The 24679-nt window shown below is 39.9% G+C and overlaps 1 protein-coding gene across 2 annotated transcripts; it reads left to right on the top strand.

Moving 5' to 3' along the window:
* The first annotated feature begins 660 nt into the window (after window positions 1-660).
* On the top strand, window positions 661-13153 carry LOC311271879 (beta-taxilin-like). 2 transcript variants are annotated; one of them, XM_084377825.1, is made up of 11 exons: window positions 661-778; window positions 3971-4199; window positions 4305-4377; window positions 5748-5833; window positions 6037-6174; window positions 6429-6623; window positions 7134-7253; window positions 8953-9027; window positions 10617-10709; window positions 10942-11037; window positions 11767-13153. In XM_084377825.1, the coding sequence occupies exons 2-11, from the start codon at window positions 3981-3983 to the stop codon at window positions 12700-12702; spliced, it is 2031 nt and encodes a 676-aa protein (XP_084233951.1). In that variant the 5' UTR covers window positions 661-778; window positions 3971-3980; the 3' UTR covers window positions 12703-13153. The 2 variants fall into 2 exon arrangements, with proteins under 2 accessions (XP_084233951.1, XP_084233950.1); XM_084377824.1 differs by lacking the exon at window positions 8953-9027 and adding an exon at window positions 8831-8905.
* The last annotated feature ends 11526 nt before the right edge of the window (window positions 13154-24679 follow it).

Here is a 24679-nt window from a genome sequence, read left to right as displayed (position 1 = left end):
GGCCTTCTAATCTGCCATGTACACCACTCTCTGAAGCATGTAAATTCAGAAGATGATTTGTGGTCTCTGATACACTGCTGTGTTATCATTATTTTATTATTGCTGAACGTTACAGTTAAACCTTGTTACTAATTAAATGCAAGTCGTAGTCAAATTAAACAAAGCTTATTTGTACAGTGCCTACTTTATATGAACACATCAGACTTAATGCAGTGGTGTAACAGTATGGATGTGCTGTATGTTTAGTACACTCGCAGGTCAGGCAACAAGCAGCAGCAGCACCACCACATCCAGCACGCCACCTACCTCCAGCGCAACGCAGCCTGGTGAGTTCTGTTAGTTGTATGTAACTGTGGGCATTGCACTGTTTTTGTTTGAGGAGTAATTTAACTGTTGATGATGTTTCTGCTGTCCATATATTGTGGTGATGGTGAATCTTGCCTAAGGCACCAAAGTGGCTAGAGCTGGCCCTGCAGTGCATTAAACCTGAAGTTTTCAAGAATCAGACAGGAAGCTTTTCTACAGCCCATCCTCCTCTATTCACTGTCAGAACACTCACACACACACACACACACACACACACACACACACACACACACACACACACACACACACTCTGTACATGTGAGTTGAGCCTCTCAGGTTATTTTGGGGGTCAGCTGTCGTTTGGCTCGTCAGCAGGACCCTCCCCCTCCACCTCCTCCTCCTCCTCCCTCTCTCTTTCCTCTGCCTCTATCCGTCTCTTCTTCACCTCCTCTCCTTCACTCCACTGATCCTGGTAAGACACTTTTCTCCTTTTTAAAATCTCTTGTTTCAGTCAAGTGTTTGTTCAGATATTTGTGTTTTGTCGTTGCCAAAATCTAACTACTTCAACTACAACTTTTGCTACTTCTGTGATTCTTCCTTGAGCAAATTTGTCTGGGGGAAAAAAAAGTGTTTTCCTTAAAGTTAATAAAACGACCTGCTGGTGTTTTAGGAATACTTCTGTTCTGCTAATCTGGTTAATGTAGTGTACTAACATGACGAGAAACACATGGAGAACGTCCATTATGGCCGCCATGACACAACAAGTTGCCTTGTCATTGTCCTGACTGACAGAGAAGTCATTCTAAGATAACGTCCTCACTTTACAGCTTTAAAGAGCTTTCAGTCACACTCTGATGTGACATGAGCAGAATTATAGTACTCACATTTAAAGACTGAATAAATCTAAATTTGATGGTACTCTACGTGGTGGATTGTGGCCGGAAACTGATGTCACATCATGTCACACTGAAAAATGTGTGACATGATACAGAAACTGAGTGTTTTAGATTATTTTATATTTTACTAAATATCTCAAAAATAAGACATGTAAGTGTTATTTTGTTGCTGTTTTTGAGCTTCTGACAGCACATAGATTACTGTTACTATAGAGTTTGTAGCTTCTCTTGGTCTTTTGGTCTGTTAGTCGTCACATCTTTTTGGTGTAAAAGTCCATGTTCACTTCCTGGTTTTACAAACATTCACAGTCTTTGTTTTTCTTGATTCCACCTTCTTCTGACAGGTGGAAAAGAATATTACTGATTGTCTGTTTCTGTTGCTCATCTTGACTATAATGAATTGTCTTTAATTAATTGCAATTAATTGGCAGTGTGCAGGCGTTTGCATACAACTTTTGAGCTGCTGTGGAAGCAGAAATATGGTTTGACAGAGAGACAGAGTGGCAAATGGAGGAAAATCTCCAACACATGGGTTTCCTCTCAATAATACAGACGTTCATAAGAGTCAACAAAACAAGAAGAAAGGTCGCTTTTTTTTTAGGTTCTTTAGTTTTCATTTTGGACATGAGGACAATAAGTTTGACCTGAAAAGAATATAAAATATTGTCTTATTTCGTCTACATTAGCTTAGCTTTTCGCCCAACAGGACTCCCTTTGTCGTGTGTCCTTTTCATGTGGTGTTTCCATTATTTTGTCCGACCCCTCCTTGTTATGATTCAGAGTTTGAACACACATTTTGAGTTTGGATTCAGCAGGTAGAGATATTATTACAAGTTGTTTTTTTTCAAGGCGTTGACAGCTTGAGAGTCAGGAGGAGGGACTGTGATTGGTTGCATAGCTCAGTGGGCAGAGCCTGATTTTTCTTTGCGAGCTTATTACAGCAGGGGAGGGGGGCAGGGTTTATTATAAAAAACATACAAAACAACACAAATTCCCATGTTTCCTGCAGTATTTGTGTGTGTTCCTAATGTGTGTGGCAGTTTGACCATATTTGGATGCTCTCAGAATAGATGAGATGGTAACAGGTGTGGTCTGGTGTGTGTGTGTGTGTGTGTGTGTGTGTGTGTGTGTGTGTGTGTGTGTGTGTGTGTGTGTGAGAGAGAGAGAGAGAGAGAGTGACAGAGTGGGGGCTGCTGCCTTAGACGGCTAATTTTAACTCACCAGATACAATAATATCAACAGCCGTCATGACACAGAGCTGTGAGGATAAACAGCCACTGGAAACATACTGGATATATTCCACAGGACACACACACACACACACACACACACACACACACACAGACAAAAGTAACAAGATCAAATGTCAGAAGCCAGCGACCCCTAGAAACTATAATGGTCATCATACTGGTCAGTATTAAAAATCACATTTACAACAGTGGGACAGAAAAGGTCGTTTTATAAGAAAGATTATTATCCCCTTTCACACTGCCTTCCAAAGGTGGCAATATCACACTGTTATTCTGCCTGGCTGGCTGTATGAAAGTTATAGAGGAGGAATGGGGGACAGTTGAGTTCCACCGCTGATCCTCCAGTGGAGGTAGCAACAGAGTGGGTCAGGACCTCAATGACAACGCTTTATTATAGCATCCATATGATTAGAAACAGTTTGCTGAGACATTTAACAGGTGGAAACACGTTGAATAAACACACAGATCTCAACAGATGTGTGCCATCAAGCCTGTCTGGTTCTGCAATGCCAGCATGCTGTATGAAATGACACACTGCAGTGGCTTTAAGCCGAGCTGCTTGGTTCAGTGTGAACAAACAAAGGTGGTGTAGAGGCGAGTCTTCCTTTCGCCGTTTTTGAGGAATCTCTGTCTGAAAAGGCCTGTTGATTACTTACATACTCATTACAGTATTAATGAGGTAATAATACAAACTCAGAAATATGTTGTTTTTTTCCATAAGTGAATAAACAAGCTGTTCTCGGAGGAAAATAAGGTCCCAGAACACTGTTTGAAGCTAGAAAGGTGGCAGGGTCCGCCACATATAAACAGTATAAGTAAAACAGTATAAATTGTGTTGCCCTTTAAGGTCTCAAAGGCGGAGTGCATAATGAACAAAACAATTTCCTCCTCACATTTGCTTTTCTCGCCCCTGGCCCAAATACTAATACCATAGTTCAGGCATCGTCATTGAAAGATCTTTCTCTTCTCCAAAACTACACAGTGTTCCTTTAGAATATTATATCATCTTATTATCTCTTTAGTTAAATGCCTACCTGAATGTTTGTACATTTTTATTTCATAACAAAAAGAAAGCAAGAGAACATAAAAGATGAAATTGGAACTTTATTAGATTGTGTTCAGTGAATTTCTTCCTTTTCCTTCTGCTCTGAACTGAACAGGAAGTATGAAAGTTTAAAAAAATATAGAGAATTATGAGAAGAATATGAGAATTAATTACTAATAACAAGGTGAAAAGATGTCATGAGACTCAAAACATACTACCAGTAACTTTAAAGCAGATGAAATGTCCACCTTTCAGAAGCAAACTGTAGACTGGTGTCAGGTGTAGTGGTGGAGTTACAGTTTGCAACTTGTGCTCATTTGACTCTTTGTTTATATTTAATGTATTTATCCAGCAAATTTCTCAGGAATAGTGTATGTTAATGACAGCAAACATGTCAGAATTAGCCAAGAAACTAGTTTTCATTTGTAGTAAATCTGTAAGTTATACATCTTCTGTCCCTCTGTTCCTCCCAGAGCTCTGAGGATGGAGACATCGGTGAAAACAACTGAAGTGTTGGTACCCCCCCAGTCAGACATGGAGTCCTCCTCCTCCTCCTCTCCGGACACTGACGGTGAGGCAGCAGCTCCTCCTGCAGCCTGCAGCTCCTCCTCCGACTACATCAACCCCATGGAGGAGTTCAGCAGGCGGCTGGAGGACATCATCAGCACCTACGGCTCTGCAGCCAGCATGCTGGACAAACAGGTGACGCAGACCTGATTTACACATCAAAACAATATGTAAAATAATGTGTAACTTCTGTGGACACGTGGGAATGTAAACAATGCTTCATATGTGTGATTGTATCAGAGTGGGGTGGAGGTTGAGACGGAAAAGATGAAGAAGGAGGCAAAAGATGACACTGCAGTTGCCATGGAGAAAGGTGAGACAACAAGATGCTAATGTTCAAAGAGAAAAAGAAAAAGTAGAAATCTTTTACAACAAAAACACTGAATCCTACATTTCCCATGATGCTATTGGATGTACACTTTTGTTGTGTTATACTAAGAGTTGATTTAAACTTAAATAAGTTGTCTCCACTTACTGCCGGAACATAGAACATAGAACATAGAACCATACACAGAATGAAAGAACTGATACCAAATACAGCCAGAGTGAGAAATACTCGAGTCAAAAAAATTAAAATATGAAATCATTTTTTTCTCTGTGGAAATCAGTTATTAATTCTCTCGACAGCTGTTGGACATTTTATGCAGTTTGAATGAGGTCCTCTGTGGTGAAAAGTCTTTATTTTTGCGTATAATTAGTAGTAAGTAAGCAAGTAAGTAAGTACACTCACTAAAGTTCTGTACTTCAGTACAGTTTTTAGCTACTAGTACTTTAGTACAATTTGCCTTTTTTAACTTTATATTTTTTAATATAAAGTTAATTTTCTTTATATTATTACGTTACTTTATGCTTCCACTCCACTTTTCAGAGGTTCATTTCAGATTAAAGTGATATGTACATAAATCTATAAATGGTTATAAATCGAATCGTGTGATATATTATTATATATTATTATTATTATTAGGTTATTCATACTCAAAACAAACAGGGGGCAGCATATCACCTGATTAACTGCTAACTGCTGCCAACTGTAGCTGCCGTTAGCTGGTTAGCTCAGTTAGCCGTGCAGCTAGCGGTCTGGACTGGAAGCTTGGAGGAGCGGCAAAGTGTCAGTGTTTCCACTGCTAAAACAGGAACTTTGCACCGGGACGGAGTTAGCTGGTTAGCATGCTAACTTCAGAAGTTATCTCCACAACACAGTCCACAGAAGTCAAAATATCAATACTGTTATTCCTTCACATTCTGTTAATAATTTAATTTATATAAATTATTGTTGTGAAATGGGAGCTCAACGCTTTTTGACCGAACTAACTCAACAGAACTCAAAGAACTGTGCATCATTTTAAATTTATCCTTCAGCTAAAGGTTTCAGTCGTCTCAAACACCATGCTACCCCGATATGCTACGTGATATACAATATGATGACCCAATCACATTGCACAATTAAAGACGGTGTTCGTGAAGAGAAAAGATTCTCAGGGTGCACGCCATCAACGACAACATGTAAAGACATTTTTCTGATGAGCATCACTCATCAAAAGTGTCAACAAATGAGGCTGAATGAGTAATTTTACTTTGATTTAACTCTGGGTACTTTGAGTGTGTTTTGATCTGAGTACTGTATTCCACTGCTGTTAGTCTATGATAAAATAAACTTGCAGCTTCTTTCCTGTCTCTCTACAGAAGAGTCTCTCATCATTCAGAGTCTGAAGAAGCTCTCTTCTCCAGATAAGAAACTGAAAGAGCTGGTCAGGAAATATGCTGAACTGGTGAGAATGTGTTTCTCACATATGGAGACTTCTACAGCTCAGACATTCACAGTGTTTTGTGTCTGAGACGACGTCTTTTATCCAGTTAATATAACATTTTTCATGTGTAATAATTACAGACATAACGGGGCGGCAAAAAACAAACTTCTCATCTTCCACCTGTGTGTGTGTGCGTGTGTGTGTGTGTGTGTATGTGTGTGCAGGCAGCCTTGCGGCGCAGTGATGAGAAGAAGCTGTGTGTCCTGCAGCAGCTGCAGGCTGAAAGTCAGCGCAGCATCACAGCTCGCAGCAAACTGGAGACTCTGTGCAGAGAGCTGCAGGGACACTACGACACACTGAGGGTATGTAGGCGGAGCTGGAGGTGTCTGAGTAGCTTCTGTATGTACTGCGTAAAATGTCTCAAATTAATTTACAATAATTATATAATAAACAATAATTTTACTATAATTACATAATTTTTGGAGAATTTCTTTGAAAAAAACAAACAGTCACTTAAAAAAATTAATAAAGTGCAAGTTAAAGTCAAATCCACAGTTGAACCCTTTGTTCTTTTACCATCCATCGGCCCCTCTCCGCCCCCCTCCCCCCCTTTCAGGAAGAGACCCTTCAGCGCTGCAGGGAGGATGAGGAGAAGAGGACGGAGATGGCCAACCACTTCCAGACGAGTCTTACAGAAATCCAGGCTCAGATCGAGCAGCACAGCGCCAGAAACGACAAGCTGTGCCACGAAAACACCAACCTGACTGACAAACTGGAGGGTCTCATGAACCAGTGCGAGCTGAGGGAGGAGGTAAGAGGGGCAAAGGTCAAAGGTCAACAAAGGTCAAGTCTTTACAGGTCATTATGTTTTAGATCTATATACTTTAAGGAGTTAAGAGGAAGAAGAGCTAATGGCAGCTAAAGGAGCAGTTAGCAGTTTCTCTGGTGATATGTTGCATATTTTTTGGAGGATAAATTCAAAAGGTGGCCAATTTTTACATATAGCACATTTAATTATTGTTTTTTAGTCCAAAAATTGACCAATTACAAATGCAAGATTGCAACTGTTTTGATAATTCATAAATCAGATGTGAATATTTGCTGGGGTTTTTTTTGGGTCTATGATAAAAAAAACTGAATATTTTGGTTGGAAAACTAAGTTGAATATGTTAACGAGGACATTTCAAATCAATATTTAATTATTTTACAATTTTCTGAAACTTTACCGAGCAAACAATTAATCTATTGATGGACAAAGTTATCAACGGATGAACGGATAAAGAGAGTCACTGTTTGAGACTGAGACTGTTCGTCTCTGCAGAGTTTGGAGAAGATCAACGACCGCCGCGACCTGCAGCAGAAACTGACTGAAGCCAAACTGCAGCAGGCCAACGCTCTGCTGGCCGAGGCCGAGGAGAAACACAAGAGAGAGAAGGAATACGTGAGTTTGAACCTAACAACTATCAGACATTTTATTTGAGTCATCATACAGCCTGTGTGAAAATCTTCATTTAGATTATGTTCTCCACATTTTAGAATTAGGGCTGTCGATAGATTCAAATATTTAATCGTGATAATAAAAAAAAAGCGATGGAGTCCATGAACTCCCCACATACGGACAGTTTCTGAAATGCGCGACCACGAGGAGAATACTGTGGATCGTTGCTACGCTGCAATCAATGGTGACTATCACCATCCTCTGCGCAGAGCAGGGACACGGTGCACGGTCCGCCTCATCACTGCATGCTAGCACAAATTAAAACTCTCTGAAGTTGTGGTGAGAATTTCAAAGTGGAACAGTGTGCCTGTGAGACTGAACCGCGGGTAGCAGAACAGAGATGAGCGAAACTCAGTGCAAAGCCATCCTCGTTAGTATAGTGGACAGTATCTCCGCCTGTCACGCGGAAGACCGGGGTTCGATTCCCCGACGGGGAGTATTATGTTTTCTACCAGCTAGTGATTAACCTACGCGTTAACAAGAAGAACCAGGACTTGACTATCGTGGTCCCAGTTCTACACATTGTCAGGTAGTCTGCTGTTTTGGCTGACAAAAGTTTGATTTTCATATTCTCCATTTCGTACCCATTAATAGTTCTAATTGATAAATTGCACATTTTTCATCTGTTCTTAATGTACCTTAAAGGGATATATTTAAAGTTTTTAATACTCTTATCAACATGGGAGGGGACAAATATAATTGCTTTATGCAAATGTGTGTTTATTATTATTGCATCAATCCAAAACAATGACAAATACTGTCCAGAATATTCCCCAGAATAACCTCAAAGGTACTGCATGCTCAAACAATATAATAAATCCGTTAATTTTGCGTTAACTTTGACAGCCCTATTTAGAATATCAGGAGGTTTTTTTTGTTTTTTTAATGCTGACATTGTCATGCCATGTCGTTTGATATTTGATATATGTTTGTTTTCATTTTATTTTATGAATATGCCTCAAAGGATCAGTTCACCCAAAAATGTCAATCCAGTCATTATCTCATTTCTGGAGCTTCACAGCAAAACAGCGTTGCAGCATTCTCCTAAACAAGTGAAGTAGCTGGAGACTTGTTTTAAAATGTAAAAAACAACCAAAGAAACCCACTTCAGACGGGGTGCAGGTAGACACTTATAGCTTAGCAGCTACAGTGATGACTTCAGCTTAAAAAGGGTTGTAAATAACATCATTTTAAATCAGTTTGGGATCAGAAATGTTTTGTGGACCCCATCAGCATGGGAGGAGGGGAAAATGACTGAATTCACATTTTTGAGCTGCACTGTTCCTTTAAAATCAATTAACTGTGTTGTGATGTTAGAATTAGAGGCTTGACTTAAGGTTGATTAACATCCATTGAAAAGACAATTTGATTATTCTTTGTTTACACATGTTTATGCTTCTTCTCAGTTGTTGTAGTTTCTGTAGTTGTTGTAGTCTCTCTTTGTTTTTCATTAACACATTAGTCCTCGTTAATGTGTGAAGCTCACCCAGATTGACTGTGTATTGTCTCTGTTGCCGTAGTTGCTTAGGGAGGCTATTGACAAAACAAAGAAATGCTTCGCTATGAAGGAGCAGGAGCTGGCCATGAAGAAGAAGGTAAAGAAACGTCTTTAATGTGTCTCCGTCTGTTCTCTTCTAACCAGTTACTGGTTCAGGCTGCTGAGTGGAAACTGCAGGCTAAGACACTCAGAGAGCAGGAGACTGTGATGCAGGCACAGGTGAATACTCACTGACAAAACTAACATGCTGACAGCGAGGACAGCTAGCACACACCTGGTGACAGCGGCGCAGCAGCAGGGATGAGATGAATGTTAGCATTGATTAGCAACGACAGCAATACTGACATTACTCACAAAACACAGGCCTATACCGCAGTAACATACCACCTGGATAGAGTTTGTAAAGTTTTCATTTATTCGGTAAAAAGGTAAAATTATTTGTTTTTGTAGATTCTGATTCAACATGAAGTTTTAAACTGTGCTGGGAATAAACCTCACATGGGAGAATACTGAATCTTTAATCCAATAATATATTATATTAATAATAATAATGATAATAATATGTTTTTTTCGTAACCAGAGTTACACAGTGCTTCACAACAAACACAGTAATGAAATACAAAGTAATAAAAGAGAATAAAGCAAATAACAATAGATGATTAAAACCATAAAAATACCAACAAATCCTTGTAATTAAAAGAAGAAATAAACCGAAAAAATATACTCCCAACTGGCAACTCAGTGGCTAAATTGTATTGTGGGTATTGTGGGCGGCAGGTATAACGAGCCATAATGAGTCACACTGGTGGACTGCTATTCAAACCCTGCCCCTACCCACAATGCAGCTTAACCAAAAGGCTTTATACCACTCTTTTTTTTACAATTGCAGTAGTACTCCCCAAGACCTGTTAACACACTTTAATGTGGAAAATTGGTGGAGGGTAGTACTCGAGTGAAATCCCACCACAGAAGGCAAGTCACAGAAACGAGGAATTGGACTTGAATGATGTGAGACTTGATGAGAGATTTGAAAGAAAAAACGTTTCAGTTTCGTGTTTTTATCTGTGAAAATGTCCAAACACCACAAGATGAAAACACTCAGGAGTCTCAGTTTGCATCTTGACTCGAAATTTATTGAAACCTGCCTTCAAGGACTTGGGACTGGCTCTGAAACACACCAACTTAGTATAAGTTCTTTCTCAATCAGATAAGGAATGTAAACTGGTTTGAGCCACAGTTTAACCAGCACGTGATCGATCAGTTTGTTCACCTCAGGATGAAAACAGCCTTGTATCCAGACTGAATGACTTGACTTACAAACCAAAAAGCAGCTATTTCCTCTTTTCTTTCTGCAAATGAGTTAATTTATGTGATGACTGCTGAGGATGAGGTGAATGTTAGGTTGGATTCGCTCTTTTGTAACGTTAATGCAAAATCCTGCAGGTATGAATGATTAATAGCCTCCAGCGGTGTGTAAGGCTCGTAATTAATGACGAGTGCAATTTGTAATTCATCACTTGGAGAGCCTGTCATTACCCAGTACCTTATGTTTCCCATGAGTCAGAGCCCAAACCAGGTTCTGCTTCTTTAGATATGTAATCATGTCCTCGTGATGGGCTGTCTTTGAGGGATTATAGTTGGGTCTCCTTGAACGATGACATTTTAAAGGATTTTTTAAAGAAAAACATGATATGACAGAATATTTCAGCTGTTTTCTAAAGTCCAGAAGGTTGATGTGTGTTTTGAATATTACCTTCATGTCTGTCTGTGGTTCGGTCTGACTTTGTCGTCTTTCCGTCTGTTCACAGCTGACGCTGTACGCTCAGAAGTTCGACGAGTTTCAGGCGACTCTGGCTAAAAGCAATGAAATCTACACCCGCTTCAAAAAGGAGATGGATAATGTAGGTGGTGAACTCTCAGAATCCAAATATGTGACGTTAACATGGTTTAATCATGTAATGAAAAATGAAACAGAGCTTTCTGTATAATCATTTTTCTGTTCAATTTTCTTTGCCAGTCCTCGAGCAATCCATGTTTCTAGATCAAGAGCACACATTTGGTTTAACGTTGTAAATGTCAAGGGTTTTCAGATGTCAGTGCAGTCATGTGTTTTTAAACTCTTCCCCCTCTTAGATGTCAGATAAGATGAAGAAAATGGATAAAGAGTCAAATCTGTGGAAGACGAGGTTTGAGAACTGCAACAAGGCTCTGACAGACATGATGGAAGAGGTACGTTGATGGCTGCTGGCTGCTGAGCTAAGATTAACCTGCTTATACTGAACTAAATGTAACAGTGTGAACCAGCAACAGACTGAACGTACCGCTGAACTGAACGGTGATGCAGTAGCTCAGGAGCAAAGTGAGCAAAGTGACAAAATTAGGGTTTGTGAGAATCTTTTTTTCTTGTGATCCGTTTTGAAAGTCTGATCTAAGTTATTTTCTCTCTTGTGTTTATGACTTGTGATCTAGTGGGGAAAAAAGTTTTGTCAGGATAATTTTATAAGTTCCTTAAATGTTTTTTTTTTTCTGAAAAATATATATTTTTTTCATGTGTGAAACTAAGCAAATAAAATCTTTTCTGTGTGTAAGTAAAAAAATAAAATAATTTAGATCAAAGTTAGAAAATGGATCATAAGAAAAGAAAAAAATCTCACTCACCCCTCAGGGCTTCTGTAAGAATGTAATAGAGTGGGGTTTTGTATTTCAACAAAGTAATATGAGAAAAAATAGAAACTATCACTTTTTCGAAAAACATTGTGGCAAAATTTCTGATTTTAAGAGGTGCACCTGAATGCTCCATGAGGTCCCAGATGGACTCTCAGCATAGTTCTTCCTGATTGTTGTTTTTGGAGAAGATGATACATTTACATTATCATGTTTGAAAGACAAATGCCAAACATTTGTCTTACTTTTCTAGTTGTATTCTCATGTTCTCCGTCCCTCCTCCGTCTGTTCCAGAGAGCAGATAAAGCCAGAGAGTACGACCTGTTCGTCCTGAAGATTTCGAAGCTGGAGAAGCTGTGTAATATCCTCCAAAAGGAGAGGGTTGTCCTCTATGCCAAGATCAAGCAAGTCCGCACCGCCAACTCCAACATCCCATCAAAGGTGTTTGGCAGCTCCAACTCTGATGACGTCCCTGACGCTGAAAGTTCTGATGAGTCCGCCCTGCTGACCCCTGTGGAGCTCCAGGAGATCCAGGAGGAGGACCCGGTCCTGACAGAGGACATGAGCCGTCTGAGGGAGCAGCAGACCAAGCTGCAGGAGTTTGCCGACTCCTTGTTGGCTGCCACCAGTGACAACGATGATGAAAAGGATAAGGATGATTTAGACACTGAAGAAGATCTGATGGCTTCTGCGTTCACCCAGTTCAAAACCAAAACTCAGGTCAAGGAGGAGGTGGTCTCAGTCACTGAGCAGGTGGTGGAAGTAAAACCAGAGGCCACAGAACCAGTTCTCTCACAGCCGGAGGTCCCAAAGCCAGCCGTGCCTGTGGAGAACACTTCTGAAGTGATGCCCGCAGACGTAAAAAAAGAAGCAGTAGAAGTTCATCCCCAGGTGGAGGAGAAAAAGGTGGAACCAGTGAAACCAGTTGAGGAGATCCAGCAGCAACCTGCTGTAGCAACATCAGAGCCTGAGAGAGTCGAGACCAATCCACCAACTGACCTGAAGCCAGAAGCAGCAGAGGCTGAGGTATCGGTCGAGACTGGTGAGGTCAAACCAGTGATCCCAGTGGAAGAAGAGCAGGTCCAGGCTGAACCAGCACAAGCAGCAGAAGCACAAACCGAGACAGAGTTGGAAAAGTCACCTGAAACGACTGCCTCCTCCAATGCCAACTCTTCTAAGAAGCAAACACCAAAGAAGAAGAAGAAGAGGAACGCCAAGAATGCAAGCTAAAGTTGAGGGCGTGCAGGAGGTGTGTGTGTGGTGTTATTTGAGAATAGCGTGTGTGGTTGTGTAGCTGAAACTATGTGGTGCCTTTTGTAACGGTTTAAATCTTTAGTTTGTCCCGACTGGTGCAGCTGAAGTTTTCAATGTTGTTTCCTCAAGATTCAGTGTTATCAGATGAGGACGGACAAATAAAGCGACTGTATTTTCCAGTTTAAACTTCTGAATGAACACTAAGGTTGGTCTCAGGGTGGGAATGCAAAGCCAACCTGAAGTAGAATAAAGTCTGAATGAAAGAGAAATAACGCTAAAGGTTTCTGCCAGAAAACTCTTGTTTCAACAAAAGTGTCATACAGAGTTAAAGTGTTCAAAATACCAGAACAAATCACTGCTTGTATCTATGGAGTGAACCCATGATGCATTACAGGAACTCCAATAAAGTGATTTTCTGACAATTTTACATTTTTGGCGTTTGTTATTTTATGTTGTTTTTATAGAATGATATAATATATGAACATGTTTCTTAGTGCCATACTGAGGACCCACGATCTGATATGGCTTTGTTGTGTATAATTAATGTTGCTCCAGGTTCATCACTGCCACTCAGCAATCATGTTTTTGTAACCTCGTGGCTCTGTGACTTTGGAAAAAGACTGCAAAACACTCCTGGGAGATGTTGTCCTTTCTACCACATGGTAAACCTTGTGAAAGGGAGTATTATGAAACAAAGCATCTTTTTTCCTAAACCTACATAACATTTATAACAAAACTTTATGTATTTTTTTCCCACTGTTTCACACATCAAACTTTTTTTTTAAGTATTAAGACCTGTACTGTCAAAAGCTTGAAAACATATTCCTGATGATAGAGTACAACATTATGTCCACTAGATGGAGCTGTTTGTATGTACAGGTGAAGGGTTTTACACCTGTCTGTTCTTACATTCAGACTGCAGTACAGTCTTACAGCCACTAGATGGAGACATTATTCTTCATATATCTGTACTACATGATGCAGGTTTAGAGGTTTCTCATTGATTTTCAGGGAATTTCTGGACAATTTAAAGGTTTTGGACACATTTAATGCTGAATCCGTTTTATTTTTATCATGAAGTTACAGGAACTGAAACACCACTGAATAACAGTGAATCCTGCCACCATGGCAGTATTCACTCATTTTCTGAATATCTATAAATATATATAACTTCCAAACCCATACTCTATACTAATACCTCTATGTTGGCGGTTAATAAGCTGAATTGTGTTATTTTGTAGATGTTAATATGAAAGCGGTTTAGCTGCTAGCGTATCCCCTGACCTTCACCAGCAGGCGACATCTAGTCTGTTGTTATTTAATGCAGATGCTCCAATTTTCATTTGAAGGTCTTCTCTGGATGACTGCATCTGCTGATGAAGATCATGTGATACCATCAACGGTTCCACAACAGCCACTAAATGAACCTCAGATGAGGCGCATTTTCATACTTAGCACCTTGGCCAGGGAATAACTTGCAAAGAGATCTTAAATTAGACACATTTATGTGCATTGATGAATTTAACGACATCATTAGGAATGATGTAAAGGAGGCATGTGGTTGCTTTTGTGGAGAGGCCACTGTGTTTGAATAGTTGCTCTTCCATCTTATTGTGGACTACTTCACAAGTAGCCCAGTTCTGCGGGAAAACCATGGACGTGGCAACCCTGATTGACAGTCTACAATGTGGTGCCCATATACAGTAAATAATTTATTAAAACTATGATAGCCAATTTTCTGTCATTTGACGCAACACTTGATATGGGATGTGCCGACACCATTTTCTCTTTCCTAATTACGATAATGCTAGCTAGATAACGCTTATAGATGTGCTATAACCATGTATCACCAGTAGAACGTGCCAGAACCCACTAACTGCATCACACCAGTCTATTTAAATAAATGAAAATGACTCTGCTTGGAACAGTATTATTTGTCTGATATGGTTTTTCCACACAAAACTATAATTACCACATTAAAATGACCCTCATTAATAACTCAAGAAGTTTTGCAAGCACAAATTCCCAGAGCCCTGCTTGTCAAACCATCAGTCCAAAACCTAAAGACTCTTCATTTACCATCATAAATGACAAGAAGAACAGCAGCAAAAAAATACATTCAGGAAGCTGGAAACAGCAATTGCTCGACATTTTAGCTTCAAACAATTCATCACTCCTGATTTCTTCAATGATGGCTCTCTCAAAACTGAGAGTTCATTCTGTCCTGCCTCAGATGTTCCTTTAAACACAGCAGCACTCTGCACATGTTCTGGTACTGCTGCATCTAGTGATGCTTCAAAATCCACCAGTCCTCTGAAAACACCCAGATCTTCTGAGCGTACACTTTCATCATGGTCACGCAGGGCTAGCTCAAATGCACCACAGAACATTACAGTCTATTCTTTTGGACAACATGTGCCTGTTTTTGTCGACTTCCTCGATGTCTTCAGATCCCCAACCCACAACTCACTCTATCACACAAGGCTCCTCCAACTCTCTTCAACCCCTTTTTGCGCTGTTTATCGCGGCCTTGGGGTGGTGAGAGTCAGCGCCCAGTGAGTTTCCATCTCTTGTATTACAGCGAGTGAAGTGAGCATGTACAACTTAAAACAAGGAGCTATGGTCAAAGACTTTTGTACACGGGTCACCTCTCAGTAACTTTACACAACTTACAACTTAGTTACTCACTAACTGTATAATATTTAGGTTGCTCATTTAAAAATAGAAAGTCTTATTCAATGATTCAATGAATTATATGATTCTTCTTCATGTGGGACAGTAGGGGCAGCGCCCTAGCATCCCCTATTGACGAGTCGCCACTGCTGGCTTTACTGATCATGTGACTGTCTGCTAACCTATAAATAACAGAGCCCAACGTTTTGTACCGCCCTGATGAAGGCCTTAATGGCTGAAATTCATGTTTTTACTGATGTTGTGATTAAACAGCCTCAGTGAAGTAAAGTGCCTCAGACTTTTTCTATGATTCTGATATGATATTTTTATTTTATTTTATTTTTTTAACAGCTATATACTACTTACCCTGTACAGATATTGGCTACTGGTGCAGTAAGAAATCTGTTAAGTTACAGGCAGGTGTACAGGACTCTGTAATTTGCTGGATTATTATTTGTACTTTTCAGAAACATTTTTTTGCTGTCAATAAATCTCTTTTCCACTGGTCGTAGTTAACTTTTCAGGTGAAACACTGAACTGTAACGTGTGTAAAATTTAAATACCTATATTAAATAATGAATGTGTTCGTGTGCTGCCAATCAAACTAATACAGAAGCATAATTTAGCTTTCAAAGAATGCATGTAAATACTGCAGGCTATACATAAGATTATTATTGCATTTTTAAATAGGTCAAATGTTCATTCAGAGCCACTGGTGTGGTTTTTATTTCAGGCGCTAAGCTGCAGATCTGATCCAGAGTGACTAAAATGAGTTTAACAGTGGAAAAATCTTTAATTTCTTAACAATAACTGAGTGCAGGGGTCAGAGGTTACTCTCACACAGGAGAAAAGGAAGGGAGGTGTTTTTCAGACTATTTGAGCGAGAAAAAGAAAGTGGAGTATTACAAGAAACAGTTGAGAGGAGAAGTACAAAGGATTTTAAAAATGTAAGATAAGCGCCTAATAGAGGGAGGAGGAAAGGGGGACAGAGATATGAGAGGGGGATTTGATTCGAGGCAGAAGCGAAGAGTTTTTTTGAAGTGTTTCGACCTTGTGACAGAAGATAAGAGTCGACTTAATGAGCCTGTGTGGATCTACGAGGCATCTGAGCAGAGACACTCTGATTTCCATGTTAGAGGTTAGTTAAGGAATAATCTTAAACAAAGTTTGTCATGTTGAGGTCCAAAGGTGCAATGTGTAAGAATTGGCATATTGTCGAATTCATACTCATAACAAATACAGGGTAGCATATCAACAGAATAACTTGTAACTGCTGCTATCTTTAGCTACTGTTAGCCTGTTAGCTCAGTTAGCCATGCAGCTAGTGGTCCAACCTGGGAGCTTGGAGCACCGGGGGACTGTTTTACACTGCTTGCACAGAAGCTTTGGACTGAGACCGTCCAAGCCTGCTAACTTCAGTCTCTGCAACTAAATGCATGCATGTCATAATAGCACAACTGTTATTTCTTCACATTCTGCTGATAATTTTAATAATTCGTACTAAAGTTAGTGCTAAGTTAAGTAAGAAATGGCCAGAATTCAAAAGTAGCTCCAAAACTACACTAACTGCTGCTCACTAATCTACTACTAGCCACGTCGGATCATGGGGGAGGTCGCTGTGGGGAACGGCCTCCCACTGAAGAGCAGACTGGGACTGAACACAGCCTCTGAGAGTGACGAGTTTGAAGACAGGGGGTGCAGTACAGAGGTGATTTACAGCAGCTCTGACCAGGACTTTGACTCCGGGGATGAGAAGACACGGCAGGCGGGGACAGGAGGGCCATGAAGCAGCAGAGGACAGAGAGAGAGAGTCGGACATCAGCAGCAGGTGAAAACGCCTATAGAGCCGGAATATTTTCACATCAGTTGATGTGACAGTTGATGTAGTTTATGTCCAGTTTGAATGAAGTGTGTTTTACATTGGGTTAGCGAGGCAATTAATCTCGTAAAATAAACTTGAATTCAGACGGTGTACAGTTGTATTTTTCCGTTTAGTGAGGAAAATGGGTGTAAAAGTATTTACTTTCTTTTCTTTACTTTATTTTGTGAGTTTCTTTTGTTAACTTGTTCGACTAAGTAGAGAACTCTCTGATGGATACATTCCCCAGCTGAAACTACTACCACCATCAGATGATTACCTATTGAAGTACAAAGTTGTATCACGAGATAAGACGGGCCATGGCTAGCTGCTTAGCATGCTAATATGATATACTGTAACATTAATTTTCATGTTTTAAACTGAATTCTGGCCATACCTCTAACCTTTAATCTAATGACAGACTTTCTTGTAACTGGATGCCACGTTCTTGTAAATGTGGCCATTGGACATTAACTACCAACATTTTTGCATTTAGGTAAAATAAAGGTCAACTTCTGCAGCAGTTACAGCTGCAGCTCATTTCAAGAAAGATTATTCAGATACATGGAGCGGTTTCAGCTTCAAAATGACTGGTGGAAAATGGAAAGCAGTCCTGAATCTCAAACACTCTCCTGCCTATCTGCAGGAAACATGCATGACGCCTGCCTCCATGCAGGAGGAAAGTTTCTTCGGTGCAGGTGATTAAACTAAGCTGAGCTGCATTTTTCGCTGTCATGAGCCTGAAACGTGCACGTGGGAAATTACAGTGACGGAGGGAGACATTAATGTTCTACCTGCTAACCTCTCTTTAATCCACCCAGCATCAAAGTCTTACACAGACACACACATTAGCTCTCGTCTGCTGGTGGAGGCCGCCATCGACAAACCATCCTGTAAATGTGAAAATAACCAGCTTTACTTACACCACATAGCCAAAAGTATGTGGATTAAAACACACAGACGCACCCAGCACTCGTTCAAAAACGTCCTGTTTGACACTGCAATTGAACCAGGAATAACTTGCTGGAAGCTAAATCACTGTGCAAATTAGTGTTGTCAGAAATATTGATGTATCAATACATCACAATTAAGAATATTTGAATTATTTTCACTCATTTTCTGCCGTATTGATTTACCAATACAACTGACACATACAGTACACTATTTTTAAAGGCCTAATCTAAAGACAAAACTGGAGTGGCACTCGGTAGAGTGCATACCTCTGCCAAGGTCCAACAGTCCCCTTTATCAGCATCAAATTGTGCTCACTCAGAAGATACCAGCCACCAAAATATGCAAAGATTTTTTTCCATCAAGATCCATGCATCACTCCCTGAGAAATTAAGCAAAATGTTGAAAAATGTCCTCTTTTGCAATGTTCAAGAAAGTGAGAAAAAGCTCCTGGACCTATCCCTTCATCTCGATCTGTACCAAAAGTTAATGAGGTCTATTCTGGGTTGTGCTCCATCTTTCATCCAAGTTTGCTGGAAATCTGTTTAATGGCTTTTGAGTAATCCTGCTGACAATCCCACAAACAAACACACAGGTGAAACCGTTACCTCGTTGGCGGAGGTAGAAATCAGTGAATGTTTCCTGTAGTATCAAACATTTTAATGAACATCGATATTTTTCAAGGTCAAGTATCAATAAACAAAGTCCAGCATCGTGACAAGACTAGTGCAAATAAGGAAGATAGCTGCCAAGACATAGACCACTGTTCGAGATTATGTTTAAACCTTTGTATGTATGAAACCAGAGGATGTTTTTAAGAGATGTCAGAGAGAGAGATTTCAAGCTGTGTTTGTGGCGACAAAACCAGGTAAGCCAAAACATGTTCAGGTGCCTAAACCTGACCAGGTAAGACAGCTGCCAAGCCAGAGACCACTATTGGAGATGGCGATTGTAAGTGTGAAACCACTGGATAATTTTGACAAGACGTGAGAACATTTTCCAGCCATGTTTGTGGCTGCAAAACTAGGTATTTTAACAGGTCAGATTTTAAGAGATTTCCAACCTTGTTTGTGGCGACAAAACCAGGGAAGCTGAAACATGATCTGATGCCTTAATCTGACCAGAGACCACTGTTTAAGATGGCCTTATTACATTATAAGCATGAAACCACTGGATATTTAAGTGAGACGTCAGGGCATGTTTGTAGCAACAAAACTAGGTATGTTAAATGAGATGGCTCCCAAGCCAGAGACCACTGTCCAAGACAGCATTTCAATATTATTAAGCATGAAACCACTGGATATTTTTAACAGAACATTAGCAGCAGTGTCTGTGGTTTCAAAATATCTGCAGTTTTCAGAAACGTACAATGCCAACAATTAGTCTGGCCACTGGGTTTAACAAAGAATTGAGTTAAACCAACATTTAGACAGTTAAACATCTCTGTGTTTAATTACTTTTTAACATGTTATAGAGGTCAGGATTATAGATCTAAAGGGAAGAAGCACTGAATGATATTAGAGCAGTGAATCATGGGCTTGTGGATGACAGTGTCAGCTTCCATCCAGAGAGCTCAGAGCTCGACTACAGTTCCAGCATAAACAGACTTCAGGGTATTTCTCTCTCTGACTGCTCCCTTTGTTTATTAAAAATCAACATGCATGCTTCCGCCCAGTAAAATCAACTCGAGGCATTCAAACAGCCTTTTGAAGAAGTCCCAAAATATCCCCACTCTACGATAATGTCCTCCACTATTGAGGTCCAACACTCTGCTTCATCTGTTTGTGCAAAAGCAGCTGTTTCATGTGCTCTACATTCATTAATCTTTCTTCCATCCTGCGTGTTACTGTACAGCAGCACGATGCGTGGATGAGAGCGGAGCTGTGTGTGGAAGATTAGCTGGTGTTACACACACATTCACCTCTGTCAGATTCATGTTGCTGTCTGACAGCTGCTACACTTCAGAGGAAATCCATCTCACACCGGGGGAGCTGTGTGTGAGTGGGTTCCTCAATCTCCCTGAGGACCTGAATGAGCTTTAAACTGAAACTGACAGCACTTCTACAAGTAATAAATAATGTAGATATTCTGTTTATTGTCTTGCTGATTACTTTTTTAAAGGAACATAACTGGTGAGGAGGAGGAGGTGTTTCCACCTGTGGTCCAGCTCACTGTCCAGTTTGTTTGGGTTTGGGTCTACGTTTTATTCCTGTGCTTGTGAATATCTGCGGTCCCTGTTGTTATTGATGCACTGTGTAATGGTGTTCTATTGAGCGGCTTACAGCTCAGTGCACAGCCAATCGTCTGCGTCAGGACTGATGGAGACACTGTCGGCTGGATGCTGCTGCTGCTTGTAATGAACACAACTGTGGACAAAGACACACGTACTGTACATACACAGTCTATGTATGTGGGGCTTTCTATTACATAAACTGATACAGGATAAGAGTCACGTAGCCTGCACACAGACAGTGGTTATTTTTATTTTCTTAAAACAAGAGATTTTCTTCTTTGAAATGATCATGATTTGATTTGACCACTGAATGTGGTTGTCATTTCTGCCAGTCAGCCCTTCAGTACAGTCTGACAGGTACCATTTGTCCACTTTAGTGTCAGACAGAAGGACTGGGGGGGAAATAATGTGACCTCCTGCAAATGTATGTAAAATCATTTGAATTTACTTTGGGCTAGACTGGGATAGACTTCTTCAAAGTTGTTGTTGAACCATTTTCAGATGATCTGTTAATGCTTCTGTCATTGATCTATAGGAGTTTTAATTGCTTGTGTATTGCCGTCTTAATTTTGAATGCAAAAAAATAATCCTGCAGACGACCTGTAACTGCCCCTTTTACCTGGAAAACACAATGGGTTCCCATCATATACTGTAGTCTTACATCGTCATAGCACTGAAAATGAACACCCAACACATATTTGTCTAATTAAATATCCAGGCATCTGGCAAAAAAGAATATTAGTATGAGTATTAAACTCATTATAGTTCTTTAATTCCTTATTTACACAAACTTTGTGCTTATAAAATAGTCAAAAACAAGTGCTTAGATGGCAAAATAGCCTATTCAAAGAGAAAATGGCATAACATAGCATGACATAAACTTGCATAATTTCTAAATTTAGGGCTTTAAAACCCATTAAAATTATATATTCACAGATTTTAAATCTTATTGGCTACATGATGTGTTAATGATCTAGACGTTGGTGTGTAAGTAGCTCAGGAGAGAGCAGGAGAAAGAAGGTTGGTCTATGAAATCACTCATAGATGTTGCAGGCCACAGGGCGGGCCTAGAAGCACCCAACTGTATAAATGAGGTGTCGATCAATAGGTCAGAGGTCGGCAGCCATTTTAGGTAATTCTGTATTGCAGTTTAATGCTGTTTTGCTTTCAAATATTGGAGTTTTTGACAAATAAAAGCGACTTAGACTTCTCTACTTAGGAGAACAGGAGTCCTTCTACACAGGAGGTGGTAATTTTGCTCAAGTGACTGATTTACAGATATAAAGGACATGCATTCAACATCGCCAAAGCCAGCTCAGTCAGGAAGAAAGGGTTAGAAAGAAAAGAAAAGAAAAGAAACATCCAACACACTGCTGCTGTGGAATCGACTGCTGAAACAGATTCATGAAGACATCCTGAACTTTCTGAAGAATGACACAGTCGTTTAAAAGAAATAAATTCTTACAACTATTCTCATTGTTTCCTGGATGTTTGACTCGTCCAGTCTGAAGCTTGTTCTGTAGGTGAGAGTCGAGTCAGCTAAACGACCACATCTTCATGTCGGGAGCTGCGAACCATGTGAAACCACTCAGTGTGAATAGTGCTGCTGCAGCTCGTTGGTTGGGAAACACTTTAACGCACCTTAACTTTGACTTTGAACACTCTGAGAAATCAATACTTCACTAAACCTGCTGGAGGTGTGCGAGGAGCAGCTCTCACACTGTCCTATGGGCAAGTTAATAAAGACATCAGTGCACCTAAATATAATGTATTAAGTCTATGGTTTAGACCTGCTCTATATAAAAATCTTCAGTTAATTTCTGTTGTGATTAACGATATAATAAAAAAATAACTTTTTTTAATGACTTAATTATGAATTCATTACTTGCATTTAGATCTTTATTAAACATTCCCTGTGTTTTGGTCTTCATCATCTGACTCAATGTTCGCTCTGACTTCGAAAAAGTAAATTAAGTTACCAACCAATTGATCAACATTAAAAGTGCAAATGCATGGTCCCCAAACATTTCACAATAGGATAAAACATACGGCGGACAAATAATTTTTTTTGGCAAGATGTCAGGCCAAAGCCAAAAGATGAAGGCTGCCAAGCCAGAGACCACTGTTCAAGATGGCATGTCAACATTTGTAAGAGTGAAACCACTGAATATTTTTAAAGAGATTGTCAGGACATTGTCCAGCTGTGTTTGTGGCAAAATGGGAAATATTTTTTAAAAGACAGCGGGACAAAGCCAAAAGAGGAGGTGCTGCCAAACCAGAGACCACTGATCGAGATGGCTTTTCAACATTTGTAAGCATGAAACCACTGGATATTTTTAAAGAGATTATCAGGATATTGTCCAGCTGTGTTTGTGGCAACAAAACCAGATATTTTTGACAAGATGTCAGGACAAAGCCAAAAGAGGAGGTGCTACCAAGCCAGAGACCACTGTTGAAGATGGCTTTTTAACATTTATAAGTGTGAAACCACTGGATATTTTTTCCAGCTGTGTTTTAGGTGACAGAACCAGGTTTTTTCAGCCAAGTCATGTTTCTTTTCCTAACCTTTGTAGCCTAAACCGAACCAGACCATAAGCATAGCGTTGTCACAAAGAAATTGAAAATGAACATAAAAGAAATAGAAACATCATAACAGATTGGGTTGACTTGTCCTTCGTGTCTGTTGTAGCTCATTTTTGTCGTCTTGATAACACATCACAATGCTGTTCTCAGCATCTGTTGACGCTTCTATCATGTTTCACACGTTTATTTTTTCCGCTTTCTCTTTATTTTAAGGTATTTTTCTAGTACAACGGAACTTAAAACCTGACAAGTCTCTTTACATTAATTTCACCATTACTCGTCTTCTCACTAACAGTGCTCAAGGTCCTTTTCTTGCTGCAGTGTGACGACTGAAATTATGTTTGAAGTGAGATATTTCTCTGCTTCTTGTTGAGAAACTTTTAGCTTCCAGCACTTTATTCTCCAAAAACATCAACTTTGAACATGCAGCTTTCCATCATCTCATTGTTTCCCTTTAAAGTTACATGAAAAATAAAAAAAAAGAACACAATCTTTTTGGGATACAACTATCTTACACAAACAGGTTTGCTTATTTCCTGCAAGTAAACATGTGCCTCCACAGTTTTCTCTTTTTAAAAATAACATTAGAAGAAATCCACTAAGAAGAAGCATTTCCTATGAACTGGTTTACAGGACAGTCAGTACAGAGCCAAAAATCTAATCCCTAAAAGCCTCTTCAGAAATGAAATCACAGCCTGCTCTCCTGGTGTCCAAAATAGAGGCTGTTTCTGTCTGAGTTGGAGCCAAATTCAATTCAATTTCACCGAAGAGATAAAAGCATGGTGTCAAACGTGTCCTCCCTCTCTCTACTTCACTTCACCACACCTGGTTTCTCTCTGTTCCCCCTCTTTTTCTTGTCATTCTCTCATTCACTCTCTTCCTCCTCCTCAACCCAACAGATGAGTCTCAGTCACTCTCTCTGCAGATGGCTCGTTATCAAGAGGCAGACAACCTGCAAATTGTACCATTATGTGAAAGTGTGTGTGTGCGTGTGGTTTGTATGTGTGTGTGTGTGTGTGTGTGTGTGTGTGTGTGTGTGAAGCGTTTGAGGGACAGTTTTCGGATGGAATTCCAGCAGTTAAGTGCTGAGTGGGCCTATTAGCGGAACAATTTTCTCCTCGTTCCTCACTTGTCTTTCATCCTTCTCCAGCAGCAGATCTGCTTTAAACTCTAACCTGAGAGTGAAGAGATGCAGTAGTGCCTCAGAGCAAGGCACTAACCCCCCACTGAACCAAGAGTGATGCTGCAGGTTGTATTGCAGAGAAAAGTTGGGATTTCAGACAGGAGTGAAGGAAAATCAGCAATGTGGACTAAATGATGTCCCTTTTCTTTAATTCACAATATCTAATGATACTACACTACAACTTAGAGAGAATTCAGCTTCAACATTATTTTTAAGATTAAAAAAGTCAATTAGAAATGACATGTCTGAAGTAAAAAGTGAGTAAAAGGTCTACATTTGACAAAGCTGTGATCTGAGCATGCTGTCCAGGATTTTTTTCAGAGTGAAATAAAATACCAAGGCTTTTCTATCTGTTATACTTTCTGAAATATTCAGCTTTTTCTGCGAGATTGATCCCAGTCATTCTGATGGGGACATTTTCAAATGTCATTCTCCTACTGCTTCAGCATACGTTCAGCCACAGAGACTGCTA

Source organism: Pagrus pagrus (genome assembly GCF_965226575.1).
Source record: "Pagrus pagrus genome assembly, chromosome: 16".
NCBI classification, from domain to species: domain Eukaryota; kingdom Metazoa; phylum Chordata; class Actinopteri; order Spariformes; family Sparidae; genus Pagrus; species Pagrus pagrus.
This window is presented reverse-complemented; position numbering and strand designations above follow the sequence as displayed.